This window comes from Populus nigra, chromosome 15 (assembly GCF_951802175.1).
Source record: "Populus nigra chromosome 15, ddPopNigr1.1, whole genome shotgun sequence".
NCBI classification, from domain to species: Eukaryota; Viridiplantae; Streptophyta; class Magnoliopsida; order Malpighiales; family Salicaceae; genus Populus; species Populus nigra.
This window is the reverse complement of record NC_084866.1, coordinates 10,909,948-10,925,734: the sequence shown is the minus strand read 5'-3', so window position 1 is coordinate 10,925,734 and position 15,787 is coordinate 10,909,948. Positions and strand designations below refer to the sequence as shown.

The 15,787-nt window shown below is 32.0% G+C and overlaps 2 protein-coding genes and 1 pseudogene across 2 annotated transcripts; 1 reads left to right on the top strand and 2 right to left on the bottom strand.

Annotated features, from left to right (window-relative positions):
• Positions 1-407: 407 nt before the first annotated feature.
• On the bottom strand, positions 408-1,277 carry LOC133674711 (nicotianamine synthase-like; annotated as a pseudogene).
• Positions 1,278-7,660: 6,383 nt separating this feature from the next.
• LOC133674362 (CASP-like protein 2C1) lies at positions 7,661-10,920 on the top strand. The gene is made up of 3 exons (XM_062095417.1): positions 7,661-7,993; positions 8,126-8,264; positions 10,453-10,920. Exons 1-3 carry the CDS (start codon positions 7,683-7,685, stop codon positions 10,702-10,704), a joined length of 702 nt encoding a protein of 233 aa, XP_061951401.1. The 5' UTR covers positions 7,661-7,682; the 3' UTR covers positions 10,705-10,920.
• A 1,152-nt stretch (positions 10,921-12,072) lies between these two features.
• Positions 12,073-14,415, bottom strand: LOC133674710 (subtilisin-like protease SBT1.5). The gene has a single exon (XM_062095920.1). The coding sequence runs from the start codon at positions 14,413-14,415 to the stop codon at positions 12,073-12,075; it is 2,343 nt and encodes a 780-aa protein (XP_061951904.1).
• Between the last annotated feature and the right edge of the window lie 1,372 nt (positions 14,416-15,787).

Genomic DNA, 15,787 nt, shown 5'->3' with positions numbered 1-15,787 from the left:
CCTCTTTACCGACCATCGCTGCAACTTACTAGAAATCAGTCTTCAAGCAATCTAGGAACATCAATCAATTAAAGCATTATTTTTATGGTTCTTTTGAAGCCATGTCAATCATATTTATGAATGTAAAATGAACATTAGAATGGCGATAATTTGATGCGCAGCCTCGTAGTTTTAAGCAATAAATTGAAATAAATATCTCAGCAAATTCTAGTTTTAACCAAAAAGGAAAAGAAAAGGTCATTCATAGTAGCATCACATATACTTCTTTGATGATACAAAACATAAAAGCACGTAACGTAAGGAAAAACCCCAAATTCTAAAAAATTAAAAACATTAAACAAAGGCATGAAGGGGCCTGAGATGCACGTTTTGGCCCCCCCAGAAAGGAAACTAGAGAAAATGGCAGCTCAAAGAGCTATTATACTGCAGAAGACAGGCTTGCGCACGAGAATAACCGAGTTGATCACATCATTAGTAGGATGAAAGATGGAGAGAAGCTCAAATCCAACCAAATCATGTTCCTCGACAACAGGGTAAAGAAATGCTCTGGCTCCGTTTGCACTCCTAACAAGCAGAATTCCACCTTCCTTCATATACTTCCTTAAATGGCTAAGAATCTTCAATTTCTCGTCTTTGTTGAGACCAACCAAAGCAGCCAGAAATATACAATCATATTCGCTCAGCTTCTCTTTAACATTCACGATGTCACATGTCTCAAACTTCATTCTCTTCTCAAGCTCAGCATCAGAAACAACAAGTTGACGGGCGACACCACTAGCAGCCTCATCAACGTCAAAATTATCAAAATGGGTGAATTTCATATGATGTATAGCCATTATAAAAGAAGTTAGAGGCATTGGACCTGAACCCACGAAGGCCACCTTTTTTGGCTGCACCACCCCATTTTCATGAAGGATCCTATATTCTGGCTAACTTTACATAGTTCCCATAGTAGGGGAAAAGGTGAAGGCTGTTCAAGGGTTGAGGGGTCTCGATCAAGAATGTCGCAAATTCAAGCTCAAGTAGGCCTTCGGCACGGCCGCATAGATTGATGAGGCTTTCTCGCATTTCTTGCACCTCAATTGGGGCAAGGCAGTAGTATCAATGGTTGAAGGGAGGGTACATAATTTGACAAGGTGAGTGAAGAGGCTATTGACTTGCGTAGAAGGCCCCAACGAGTCAAGGTCAGATATGCTTGCATGAATTCGCATAATACGAGCAATAAGGAGCTCCGCCGGGATTTGGCTTTCAAAGTCGACATTTCGGGGGGAACCCATTGCTGCTAATGAATATATTATTTTCTACTAAAGCCAGGAAGTTTGGCGTGTGCTGGTCTTGTGAAAAGGCCTGGCTATATTACCAGTACATATAGATGCTGGGTTGAATTAATTAATGGTGAAAGTGATGTAAGATCTGCATAAGGTCTCACCATGCCAACAAGAAGCGTGGTGTTCCATGCCGAATGATCTAGGTTAGCAATGGGTGTAACAAAAAACAAGATCCTTGAGACTATATGTGATGACTGTGAGGAAGAAGATCCTACAAATGATTCACGTTCACACTATACTCATAATTCAATCAATTGGGAGTCAAAGTTAATCAGGCAAGGAACTTGCCTTGTGGGTTCAATTAATTAAGAAAAGCTCAAATAGTTGAGGGTTGGTTTTAATATGTTATATCTTGCTGCGTGTGGAGAGTTTTATCGTGATTGTTTTAAGCTTTAATTTAAAAAAAAAAAAACAGATATAAGTTGAGGGAAAGAAAATTTATTCCATTTTATTTTATGATTTGAGTCGTTTTTTAAATTTATTGGATTGGTAAATTTGTTTCTACAAGTTCTAGAATTGAGTATTTTTAGCTTTAAATGGACTGAAAAATGGGTTTGGAATATCAATAAGTCTCTCTCTCGCTTAGAGAAGGGCCGAGTAATTTGTATTTTGTTTTTACGAATATTAATTTACTCATATTAATTTGCATGGTTCAATTGGGCTAGAATGACAAGGCTTGGGCCTGGGTCACGTGGGCCACGTCTTAGATTAATTTAGAGGTCAAATGGACTGAATATATGGGCTTTTTCCTTAATGCCTGTCATGGTCGGCTCCCTGTGGTATCATGAAAACAACCGGGAGTTTGTTTCCTTTTGCCCCTTTTTTATATCTTGCGCCTTGCGCCTTTCGCCCCTTTTTTTAAAAAAAATATATATATATAGGTATGCTTTCCTCAAGGAAAAAAAAAAAGAAAAAAGAGGAGCTAAGAGGCATGAAGTGTTAAATTAACCGATTTTGGTTTCTCAAAAGGTTCAAAGGACACCGGGCAACACAATGAGAGTTTATTTAGCCACTGTTGTGTTTTGTGCCCATGTCACGAGGGTATTTGGCATTATATTTTAATATTGTTTGTTAAAATTATTTTTTTTTAGTATTTTTAATTATTTTAATATATTGATATCAAAAATAAATTTTAAAAAATAAAAAAAATAATATTTTTAAATTATTTTAATATGTGAATGCTTTTAAGCCTATTTTAAGTCATCACCACAATGTCAAACAAGTTCAATGTGTGTTATATTGTGTTGCGTTGTAATATGTTCTTATATTAAATAAATTGTTTTAAGATCGGACGGCCATTTTAATAGTAAATATGAATGATTTATTATTGATTATAAAAAACTTCGCCGATTAGTAATGAAAATAAAATCATATATGGGAGGTTCTTGTGCACCCTCTAATTGGTCTTATGGTCCCAACGACAATCAATTTTCTTCTCCTCCTCTACTGCCGTCTCTATTTTAAATCTATTGTATTTGAACGTACATATGTTTAAATTTGTATTAAATATTTGATTTTTATACTAATTTATTTGATTTTAATTATTTTTCTACTTATGTTCAATATACATTTTAAATATATATATATATATATATATATATATATATATTATTGACAGGGTTATTGACAGGGTTACTGATTGCACAACTCCATTAGTACATTCCAAAGAGTTAAAAAATAATTATTGCAAATGTTATTATTATGATAGGTTTACCGACGGAACTAGACCATCAATATATCTTAGAAAGTTGAAAAACAATTATTGTAAATGTCACCGCTACTATTAACACACTGATAGAATAATATATGATATTTTGTTGATAACATGTTATATTTATTTATGAATATACTGACGGACAAATAAAAACATTGATGGTATTACATATGGTTTTCTTGTTGGTGATATATTAAATTTACCACGGAATAAAGCAGGTAGATTTTTTTTAGGTGCTTTATCAATCAATAAATCTATCGGTATATTTATTACTGACATGCTCACTGACAATTCATAAATTATAGACAAGAGTTTTTCCAATGAACTGTTTCTGTCCGTAAATCTGTCGATAACATACATACCGACAACTATTAGCGTAAATACCAATAAAAAAAAACTATTAAATCTAATAGTGACCAACCTCATACTGTGAATAAGAATTTCTTTTAGAGGAGAACTATAAATCTTGGTCTAATAAATATGGTGGCTAGAAATTAGAGTGTAGATAGAGTTAGAAGACCATTAATGGGTTGTCCTGTGATTCATTTTATTTGCATTAATTTCATTTTCAAAGCAAGTTTTTTTTTTTTCTTTTTCCCTTCGGCTCTACATTTTAAGTTGTCATAAGCTAGCTTAGGCACGTGGCTCTACCTCATGCCCACGTTCTAGGGCTTTTTAAATGCCCAGAAACGTCGGGCAACCCAAGTAGGCACACCTAGCCTGCTCTTTTATTTCAGGTATTTGTTTTTTTTTTTTGGAATACCAATTTATTTTTTATGGTTAATTGTGTTTTTGCGATACTTATGATTATTATAGGTAAATAAAAATAAATATGATTTTTTATATAAATAATATGGGTTTAGTAGTATTGTTTTTCTTTGTTTTTGTTATTACATTATATCTTTCAATTTCTCTTTTTTACATCTTTTTTAAATATAAAATTTTTAACATTTGTGACTAAATCCTCACTTTATTATTTTTAATTGGATGATAAAATTTATTAGTTTGGATTTTTAAAATTTTTAAAAAACTTTTTATCTATATATATAGTTTTATTTTTATATTATTGATCTTATCGATACAAATTCTTGATAAGGATCATAGGATTTAACAAAATTAGATGAATAGAATCTACACAAGATTTTTTACTTTGAAAAATTCCAAAAAAAAAGGAAGAATATAATGGCAAACATGCCATTAACCCATTTTTATTGGTTAAATGCATAGGTGACTAACACGTTGTCTCTTAATTGAAAGAAAAAAAAATAGATATAAGGATCGATATAACTTTTAATAAAGGTAGGTTTTTATATATAAATTTTAACCCATAAAAAAATATAGTTTTTATTCTCCTAGTTTAACGACAACAGAAAAATATTCATGAGAATTAAATATATAATTTTTTACACTCTAAAAATATTGTTTTTATGATCCTATGGATTTCTAGAGTACATATGATATCTTGTACAAACCCTTTAACTTTTCACTAAATTTGTTTCTGTTTATTTTTATGTTTGGAAAGTGTTTTTAAAAAAATTAAAATTTTTATTTTATTTTTTTCTTTACTTTAAATTAATATATTTTTTAGTGTTTTCGGATCATTTTGATATAATTTTGATATACTGATGTCAACAATAATTTTAAAAAAATAAAAAAAAATTATTTTAATATATTTATAAATAAAAAACACTTTAAAAAATAACAATAACTATACTTATTTAATAAATAGTTATTTATAGCGTCCAAAATATTCTTATGAATTATAGCCGATACCAGCGTATAAAGAATTATTTCAAATACAGAGATTAATGCTACACTTAGAACTGTTGTGGCAGAAAGCAACTTGGTAATGAGATTAAATGCAAATTTTATGTCCAATCTATTCTATCTACAATGACATGTCATTTTCTTCCTATCCTCTAGAGCCAGGATCGATGAGGATAGTTTCGACATTTTCTCAAAAGCTGAATATGAGATGGACTCCTGGCATTAATGCAGACAGTTGGGAGTAGCCATCGACCCAACTTAACACCCTGTAGTGCATTTAGGATTGGTTTTTTTTTTTTTTTATAACAAAAATAGAATACTTTCCTAAAAGTTTTGGGATAATAATAGTGGTTGAATTTTTTTTTGAAAAATAGTGTAATTTTGAACACAATCACGTATTAAAATATTGTTTTTATATATAGTTGTTATTTAAAATAATCATGTCTCAAAATATATTTTCTACATAACTACTATTTAAAATAATAATTGTTAAGTGAATGTTTCAAAATACTATTTTTTTCAAATTAATTAACTTAAACAAAACTCAACTGAGATTTTTATGAATATCTAATAGCCAAAATATATGATTTAGGATCTAATGACCAAGTAAGAAAGAAGAGATAGGATGATGTGGAGGAAAGAAAAATAAGGGAAGAAAAAAAAGAATATATTTTTAGAAAGATCTTAACGAGATGATTTTAACTATATATTAAAAGAACACCAAATGAGATTGTAATTAACCCTAAATTAATACCGAACAAAACTCCTAGCAAAGTACAACTATATTTGATGATCTTTCAAGTATGATTAAACTCATCTAATCAAGATCTTTATAACGGTATTAAATGTGTTGAAAACAAATCTACGGTGTATTCTTAGTAATCCAATTTTTCTAGGCCATTAGATCTTGAATCTCATTTCTTGGCTATTGAATCTTCATAAAATTTTGGGTTAACTTTTTATTCACATTAATTAAAATTAAGGGGGCATGGTTTTTGGAACTATTGTTATTTTAAATAGAGATTGTATTTAAATTGTGCTATTTTTCTAATACCTTTCTAATATATGTTATTTTCTCAAAACTTTTATAAATCTATGTTAAAATTCTAAAATACACGTAAATATAATGGAAGTAATCCACATGTTTGTGCATTTGTTTTAATTTATCCATTTCCTACTACTTAAAAATAATAGAATTCTTTATGATATTTTATTATTTATATAAATAGTGAAAATATTAATATATTTGTTCAAGTTATATGATAATAATTTTGTATTGTAGCTTAGTTGGTAAGCATGTGTATCTAAACTTTAAAAAAATGGTTTTGATAGTTAGATGAGGCAATATTTTTTTTAACGACCTTAATAAAAAAAAATTAGAGTGAGGTGTGTGGGTTCGGCCTAATAATATTGGGCCAGGTGGTAGGTTTGATTCCTTTCTAACCTTTTCTTTTTTTATCTTAGGTTTTTTTTTTCTTAAGTGTTTTTTGGCACTCCGAAATATTTTTTATAGATTCATTTACTTTTCAGTTTTGATATAGTTTTCAAATATTATTATAAATTTTTATTTTTATTAGAATTTTAATATTTTTTTTCAATTATTATATAATATGAAAATAATATTACAAATAATAAATTGTTCATGAAAATTCAATTCAAGTTGTTTTTCTATTCTTAAAGTTTTTAAATAGATTTTAAACATGATTTTATCACACATATATATATTTTTTAGCTTTCATTAACACATAAAACATGCACATATTATTTTGATTTTTTATTAACTTGTTATAAAAATCATAAAATGTTTTTTTAATAGGAATAATAATTCTAGTTAAAAATCTTATGTTTTCTAAGATAAACAAGAGATACATTAAAAAAAATATTTAAATAAAAATAAATAAATTCAAAACAAGTATATTTTTAAATTTAATAACAATGCTAAAGAATTACATGAAATTTGGAACTAGAATATGCTATCTATATCAAATACAGTACAATGTTAAAAAAAAAAAAAAAGGAGTGAGGAGAGATTAAATTAATGTTTAGGAGTTTTTATTACGAACCATATCCATTGCCTACCAGTTCAAAACTTGTGTCTAACCATTAGGAAAAGCGTTTTATTTTGATTTTAAATCAATAAGGAAAATGTATACACATAACTATTTTATGTATTTTAAAATATTTAATTTTATGTTAGAAAATAATATAATACATAAAAACCTTACACGACGATAGTTTAAATTTCTGAATTAAAATAATTAAATACCAAACATATTACTTTATAATTAAATTGGAGCGACTTCATTTTTTAATGAAAAGAACTTGATAAAATCTTCTTATAGTTTGTTTTTCAAAATGATTCAAAGCCCAAGTAGAATTGAAAATTAATATAGAAATAAAGAAATATTTTTTATTTAAACATTAATTATTTAGCATGAGGCTTTGCCTTGTTATTTTGACTATTTAGTATATCTGTATATTTTCTACATCATTCATGATTTATTATTTCAGTATGGTTTAGTTAAAAAGAACATCAATCAAGTAATAAAATAGAAAAAAAATTCCTTATAGGAGAACATGGTTTCATTTGTGAGAACTTAAAAAAGCAAATCAATTAAATTATTTTTAACCAATTATTTGTTTTATATATATATCCTAGAAAAGGTTTATACATAAGGAATATATATATATATATATATATATATATATATATATATATATATATATATTCCTTATGTATAAACCTTTTCTAGGATGGATTTAACATCTCAACAATGCTCAGTATAGAACCTTTCTTTGGTGTGCATGTATCAAACATAAATATACAATCGGGGCCATAGCCAAAAACATAAGAAAAAAAAACCCAGCATTTAATGCATTCAGTGTGTACTCGTGGGCATCCACAAACCGATAGTCTCTCTCCCTCCCTCTCTCTCTCACACATCTGGAAGCCCTACAAAAGGTCTTACAGGAGGAGGATTCAGAGCAGAGCAGAGCAGAGATTATTTGATATATATATAGTCGAGAGAATGGCGCTGGAGATAGCCAAAATAGAGGCTATTCTAAGAGGTATGGCTATATTGCTCTTAGCTTCAACAGCTTGTTTAGTAGGTTTAGATTCTCAAACCAAGTTTGTAATAGTCTATGAAAAGGAAGTTACCTACAAGGACTTGCACGCTCTTGTGTAAGTTCTCTTTTCCTTATCAACTCTAAATATTTACCAGTATTTATAGTTAATTCTTAACGTATTCTAAACATTCACCTTCTTGCTTGATTATGCTGATCTTTGCTTGGTTTGCGTGCGCTGTGTTTATAGAGTTTTGGTGCATGTGGATGCTGTAGCTGCTGCTTACAATCTGCTTCAGCTATGTAGATGCTCTGTGTCAGCGTGGAGTCAAGGAAACTTCAAGGGATCTTACAGATATCTGTCCTGGGCTTGTTGCGTATTGGACCAGGTACATCTTTTCCCAGACAGACTTGCTGAGTGCTGACTTGATATACAGAACCCTACTCAAAGGTCAAAAAGACTCACTGAATACCACTGGCACTGTCATTTCAAGAACTCGACTAAGAACTTTATTGAGAAAGGACAAATATTACTGAATTACAGGACCATAAATGAAGTAAATAAGTGTGTGTTTGTATTTGAGGTTGAGATTGAGGTTAGATGTGGGATCATTAAAAAAATTATAAAAAATAAGAGAAATTAGTTTTTATAATTGAGTTTGGTATATAAATAGATTGTACCTAATCATAATCTCAACCACGAAAATTAAAACAAACACACTCGAGCAACCTTTACTTATTGCTCCTTTTTATTTTGCGACTGCCTTTTACTTAATGGCTCGTGGGCTGTGATCCCCTCCGCATTTACTCTGATTTGCAACATCTTTGATTGATAATTATGTTAATCTTCAATCACTTATCTATTTACTAACTGATTAGTAGGTAATTAAATATATTAAATGTTGGCGTATATAAAAACATAACAGTCAATAATGTTTTTCAAATTTTATTTTTTTTTCTAAATATTTGAAACAGTATGTTGTCTGGTGGTCACAATTTGACTATATATATAAAAAATTGTGTCATTGAATTTTTGTTTTAGAAAACTTTAATGGAGATATATTTCCTTTTAATTTTAAAAAATTATTAAATTTATTGGAGTTCATGATCCAAGTGCGGATTTAATAGGTTAAGCTATGAAATCATGATCGATTCAATATATTATTATTTTAATATTAAAAAATATTTTCTAGAATTTTTTTTAAATCAAACCATGATTTTTATTGATTATTCAAATTTTTTTTGGACTCGTCAAGCTAACTAGGTAATACCTAAAAATTATTTGCAACTTGAATATTTTTCTAACATTTAATTTTTTTTTTAATAAAACTCTCAACTTAGCGCTTGCCAACAATCCTTAGGAAACTAATTTAGTTTGTGTTTGTGCCAATTTACAAATAAATCCTTATTAAAAACCTCATCGAATTAACCCTATATTTGTTACAGTTTGTTGCTTTCTTTTGTAATATCGCCACATATACCAACTCTAGGAAGCTATTTTTCAAAAGAATTACTAAAATTAACCTACATGCCTTCCAACCAAGTTTCCAAAGTGTTCCACGAGGGCTTGTAGTCCAGCGGCAGAGGCAAGGTTTTCTTGCCTCTGTCACCTGGGTTCGAGCCCTTGCGTGCACGCCTGTCATCCCCGCGGTGTCTTACATGCCTACTGGGCTTGCAGGGTGTTCAGTGGATCCGGGGATTAGTTGTGGTGCGCGTAAGCTGACCCGAACACTCCGGATTACCAAAAAATAAAAAAAAAAAGTTTCCAAAGTGTTTAATTAATTAGTATCTGTAATTGACGTGCTGGCTTATCTAAAGTCCACATATTTTGATGTACTAATTAATTTACAGCGTAGGTAGTGCTACTACGAGGCTCAAATCTAAATTATTTTTACCTTTGCTTTTAAAAAAAGAGCTTATGTCATAAAAAAAATTATTTGATTTATTATTAAATTTCATTCAAAAATCTTTTTATCTAATTTTTTAATAGTTTAAATTTAAAATTAAACCATGTATAGTTTTTTTTAACGTGATTCAATCAACATACTAGATTCAATAATAACCCAAATAATTGGTATAGAATGTAGTTTGATTTTAAAAAAAATTAAGATGTTTTTTTTTAATATTAAGATGTTGATATATTAAATTGACTCGAGTTTTATAGCTTAACCCGTGAAATTCACGATCTAGATAATGAACTCCATTAAGTTTAATAACTTTGATTTTTTTAAAAAAAATTATTTTTTACTTAATTATATGATAAAAAAATAGACGCTAATATAACCAAGTAGAAATAAAAATCGAAACATTTGTTTAAAACTACAATAATCTTATAGAAAATAAATTAAAATAATTTATAAAAATAAATTAAAAATTAAGTAAATGTTAAAGATAAAACTGAAAAAACAAAAAGAAAAAAAAAAGTGGACGCAAAAAAAATAAAAATTCTTTCATTGTTCATATAAAATATAGGGAAGGATATGAATTGAAACCCGACTCTTCTACTTAGGCTTTGTTGGCATTGTTGCACATATGAATAATGCTCATGTGTATTATTGTTCTCTATCTGCTAAACAGTTAGCAGTGTACACTACGTTCGCAGCACACTCAGCAGCACTTGAGCACTCAGTTCTAGTCCTTACCGGTGCAGAAGTCTTTCAATGGATGAAGTGGTGCAATAGATTCACAAGATTCTGCTTCCAAATCGGCGGCGCTTTGACATGTGGTTACATAGCATCTGTGCTTATGGTCATGATATCATTCATCTCAGCCTTCAATTTGTTTAGGCTCTATTCACCAAAACACTTTCTTCGCTTAAAGGGAACATAGCCTGTTTTCAAAATTCTGATTGGAAACTGTGACATTTTCTTCTGCCTTTGCTGCTGTGTTAAGCTTGATCGTAAACGGCGCCACTCAGCTAGTGGTGTCCGTATTTGATCTTTGGATGTTTTTGGTGATTCCAACAGTTTATTGTAAATTCCAAAGAATATCTTGTATTTGTGCTCTCTACAGAATAAATGTCTTCCTTTTATGGTGAGAATCAAATCAGGGACAGCAAAACAAGCAGAACAAGGAGAAGAAAAAAGAATCGGCTCTTTCAACGAGACCGACTATGATTACAACTGGTGTAAACTTATGTAGGTTTTACATATTTATTCAAGTGAATATATCATGTACAAGATATAAAAGGAAGGTAAATATTTTAACAATCTTCTCAAATATACATGCTTTAATACGTCTCCACAAGCTGATGATCATGAACAAGAGATACTCAGCTTGAATCTAAGATACTGAAAATGGACTGCTAAAGTGGCTTAGCCATTAATGATTTTAATATATCTAATGGTATTGACAGAGTGTAAATTTGTTTAATTATGTTTATTTATTAAAAATTAAATTTTTTAAAATTTTATATAAAAATTTATAAAATTAATAATGTTTAAACCTAATCATCTCGTGGATCTCTGGCTTACGCTAAAACATTTGAACTCGACACGTTGCCGAGCCCAACAAAAGTCGGGCTTGGCAGTGTGATATAAATATAAAATAAAAAAAAGATGATGATGCCACAAATTCATTTTTGTTGATGGGCTGCTTATTGTGTTCTCCTTGTTATTGCTCACAATTGTATTCATCATTATAGATATCAAGTTAGGCCTGGATCCATTGGGCCTCGAAAGGACTTGGTTTTGAATTTGGATTCTATCCGTTGTCAATTTGAATTTCGATCATTCAAGTAATAAAAAGCAATGTTTGAGTATTATCACTCAGTCTTTGAAAGTTATAAGGGATTCCATCCTGGAATTCTCAATATTTGGATGCCAAACAATTTATAAATAAATAAAAAGAAATAATTTTGAGTATTATAACCCTATTAATATAAATTCACTAATTAAGATTATATCATTTGACCTAAAATAACTTAATAAATAAAAACTCGTAGATTTGAAGCTATCAGCAACTTTCAGTAAGAGATCTGGGTAGGATGACATTATTATTCTTTCCTGTCATATATATATATATATATATATTATTTACAATTTACAATCTTTTAAATGTTAGGTGCGGCAAACATTACAAAAAATAAAAACATTAGCTGATCCTAATTGGCTTAATAGCAAATCGCCAGCAAAGTGAAATCCTCTTTCATTATATAAATAGAAGAAAGATTACTCATAGTAACATTATTGCAGGAGATCAACCTGGTCTACAAAAGATGACAATGGGGCACCTAACCCTATGCTTTCCACCGATTTCGTGCCAAATCAAAGCTCCAACCCACAAACTATTCCTTTTTGCCACCCCTTTCTCCTTTCTTATAGCAATTTTGAAGCTCAACTTCTCGTCAATCTTGGAAAATTTAAGCTTCTTAGGTATCACACCAATCTTATAAAACCCTCTAAGACCCACCACTTTCGCCTTGTATTTTCTTGACCCTACTTCATTAACATTCTTCAGCCTCCTATAAAAGTTCACTCCCTTGTGTCCAACTTTCTCTGCAGCTACAACTATAGCCGGGTAATTCAATTGCCCTTTGCCGATATTTGAACAATTTGCATGTTTTCCACTAATAATATGTATCTCGTTCTTGGTGTAATTCAATTCACATAGAAAATCAATATAATCTTGGTAACCCAAATCAAATACCAAGCCGGGATCCAGTGCTCGTTCAGGATGGATATGCCCAGCTCCGAAATCAAACGGGTTAGCAGCCTTCCCTGTGGACTCATCAAGAATCAATGATGAACTCAACAAGGACACATTTCTGTAGTAATACAATTTATGCGTATTTGAGGTTGTCATTAGGGCTGATTTTATTTCACTCGGACCCCAATCGGGGTGGACCGATTTGATAATCGCTGCCACCCCTGATACGTGGGGACATGCCATGGAAGTTCCGGACATAATGTTAAATTGTGGCCGTCGATTATCTAATGCCACACTAGAAGGTCCAATGGCGTCCGTCCATGCCCCTAATATGTTCACACTGGGAGCTATAACATCAGGTTTCAGTATCCCGGGCACAGCTGAATTGGGTCCTCTGGATGAGAAGGCGGCCACAACGGGTGCTGGTTTTGCATGCTTTTCTACCGTTCCCTGAGATGAAATGTTTGCCACAGGACTATCACTAGACAAAATATAATCCTCAATTAACTTGGCTTCCAAGATGCCGACGGTAATAGTTGGGATCACATGAGGTTCCGAGATAATCCCGTCGGGGTCAATACTACCATGACATATGACCATAGCTACAGCTCCAAGTGAAAGTAGTGATGCTCCCAGCAGCATCCTTGGCATGTGCCCGGTGGTCAAGCAGAGTACAATGTTGCCCTTGACTAATTGGCGTGAGAAACTAAATTTAGACGAGCTGATTTCACCACCAAAGTAAAGCCGGTGAAATCCTCGGGTCAATTTGCTTTCTCGTGTCAGAGTGATAGATATTCCCGTAATCGTTATTCCGTTACCAAGAAGCAATTTTGCCGGGAAGTCTCGATCAATTGTTCCTGCACCAACTGTTGTGATCCATGGTGGAGCATTGGTGATGCTTGCCCAGGTGGGCCCCTCATTTCCGGCCGAGGAGGCGACAAATATACCACCAGAAAATGCTCGAAGTGATACAATTGATAATAGGTCAAGGTAAAATGGTAAACGGGACGAACCAAGAGATATTGATATGATATTAACGCCATCTAGAATTGCCTTCTCAAAAGCAGCACAAATATCCGATAGCAAGCAACCCGAGACCCAGCATACTTTATAAACCGCAATTCTTGCATTTGGAGCCATGCCTTGGGCCAACCCGCCAGCAAACCCATAGAAGCTGGATCCAGTAACTGGAGCTCCAGCAGCAATCGACGAAACATGTGTACCGTGGCCATCATGGTCTCTTGGTGACCGATATTCACTGGCAGGGTGATCCAAGTGTCCAAACAATGCCCTATAACCACCCGAAAAGAACCGGGCTCCTATTAATTTCTTGTTACAATTTGATTGATTGAACCCAAACCCAGTTTCGCATTTGCCTCTCCAATGAGCCGGGATGGGTTCTAATCCATCATCTGCAAAGCTTGGGTGTTCGGGCCAAATACCCGTGTCCATGAATCCTATAATAACGTTGGATCCTGAAGAGTTTAGAAGCTTCAGTTTTAAGTTATTAAGGCCAAGAAAAGATGGGGAACGCGTTGTGTGGAGGTGAAAGATTGAATCTGGAAACAAAGAGAGAACCCCATGTGAGCTGTTGATGTGTTTGGCTTGGTACGGGGTGAGAGATGCAGAGAAGCCATGAATGAGAGTGTTGTAAATGTGAATGAAAGAAGTAGTAGAAGAAGAAGAGGTAAGTAGAGAAGAGTACCAGTGACGATGAGAGAAGAAAGGTGAGGGTTTACAAAGTGGATCAACAAGAGCTATGAAAGTCATGAACCTAGTACTATTACTTGACGTTTTTGTGCTATTGGTGTTAAAGATTAATTCCCGAGAAGTCTGTGAAGAAGGATAGGTGAAGGAGAACAAGAAAAGAAAAACTGAAAGAAGAGGCCTCATGACTTCTGTTTATCAGAACAGTAACAGTTACACCAGACAAGTTTTTGAGCTTAGCTAGGTTTATCTTGTAGCTGATTTCACATTAATTAGTGCAAACGGATGTAGAAGAGAAGGCCATGAAGGGTCATTTTTTGTTTGACTAGGCATTAGTGGAGTTTATGCTTTGGCAGGAAGGCGCATGGCTTGTGAACTAGGATCGATGAATATGGCATATTTAGATAGCAGTGGCTGATGGGAGGTGTGTAAAGGCTAAGGAGGTAAAGCTTTTATGCTCAGAGCAGGCAGGCTGGATAATTTGTTGGGTTGTAAGTTTTCAGAGAGCTGTAACGGCGTGCAATTAAACAAGATATAACTTCATTGCTCATCGGCACCAGTAATCTTACTACTATTTAATGATCGATCGGTGCTTCCAAATCTTGAAAAAAAAAACATATTATTTACTTCTCTATGCTTCTTCATGAATCTATCAAGCAGGTGACGGATATATGTTTCTCTCAATTTTCTTCACTTCTGATTAGTTCTTTGAACTGAGTGTCAATGATTTAAAGGGTTGCTAAAACTACTGAAAAGAAATGTAAATCCGGTGATAACAATATATTAAGATTGGCATGAAACATTATTACGATATAAAGTAGGTTAAATTCAAGCTAATACTGTAAATAACTAGCTACCGAGATGAATTTAGCCTGATGCATTCAACAAGTCTGGAACACCACTTGATATATAGTCAAATTATAGAACACTGTATCGAGAGTTTGCTCCTCTTGTTATTCCAGAGGTTCGAACTCTAAAGTTTTTAATATTGATAATCATTAGAAATTCTAATCATTAAATTTCAGGTTTGATAAAAAATAATTAAAATACATGTAAATTAATCCGACATCCAAATAAAAAAAAATAAATAAATTATAAGACACTAAAACTAGTTATAAAACTTTATTTAGAGGTGCCCCGGAATAAATCAGGCAACGGAACCAAAATACATAGGATAGAGCGGCACCATAAAAATTAAAAAACTGAGAAAACTGGAAAAAAATAACTGAAAAAACTGAATCATAAAAAAAATCAATTAGAATTTTTTTAAAATCGACCGGTTCGGTTCGGTTTCAGTTTTATAAGCTTGAAACCGAAAAAACCAAACCAAACCCAAATAACAAAAACCCAGAGCCAAACCGGAACCGGTCGGTTTGAACCAGTTTTTGTTCTAAATTAACCGAACCGAAATCAGTCGGTTTGAATCGGTTTTGATTTTTTTATTTAAAAACCGGTTTTGTTATTTTTTTATAAAAACCGAACCGAACCGAAAATGATCACCCGTTATTTCCCCAATTACATTATCACAAACACATATATTATGAGTTTAAATTTTTTA

Coding starts and splice junctions, on each gene's coding strand:
- LOC133674362 (XM_062095417.1), top strand. CDS start 7,683: ATGCATTCAGTGTGTACTCGTGGGCATCCACAAACCGATAGTCTCTCT. Junction 7,994..8,125: donor AAGGACTTGCACGCTCTTGT/GTAAGTTCTCTT, acceptor CTGTGTTTATAG/AGTTTTGGTGCATGTGGATG. Junction 8,265..10,452: donor CTTGTTGCGTATTGGACCAG/GTACATCTTTTC, acceptor TCTGCTAAACAG/TTAGCAGTGTACACTACGTT.
- LOC133674710 (XM_062095920.1), bottom strand. CDS start 14,415: ATGAGGCCTCTTCTTTCAGTTTTTCTTTTCTTGTTCTCCTTCACCTAT.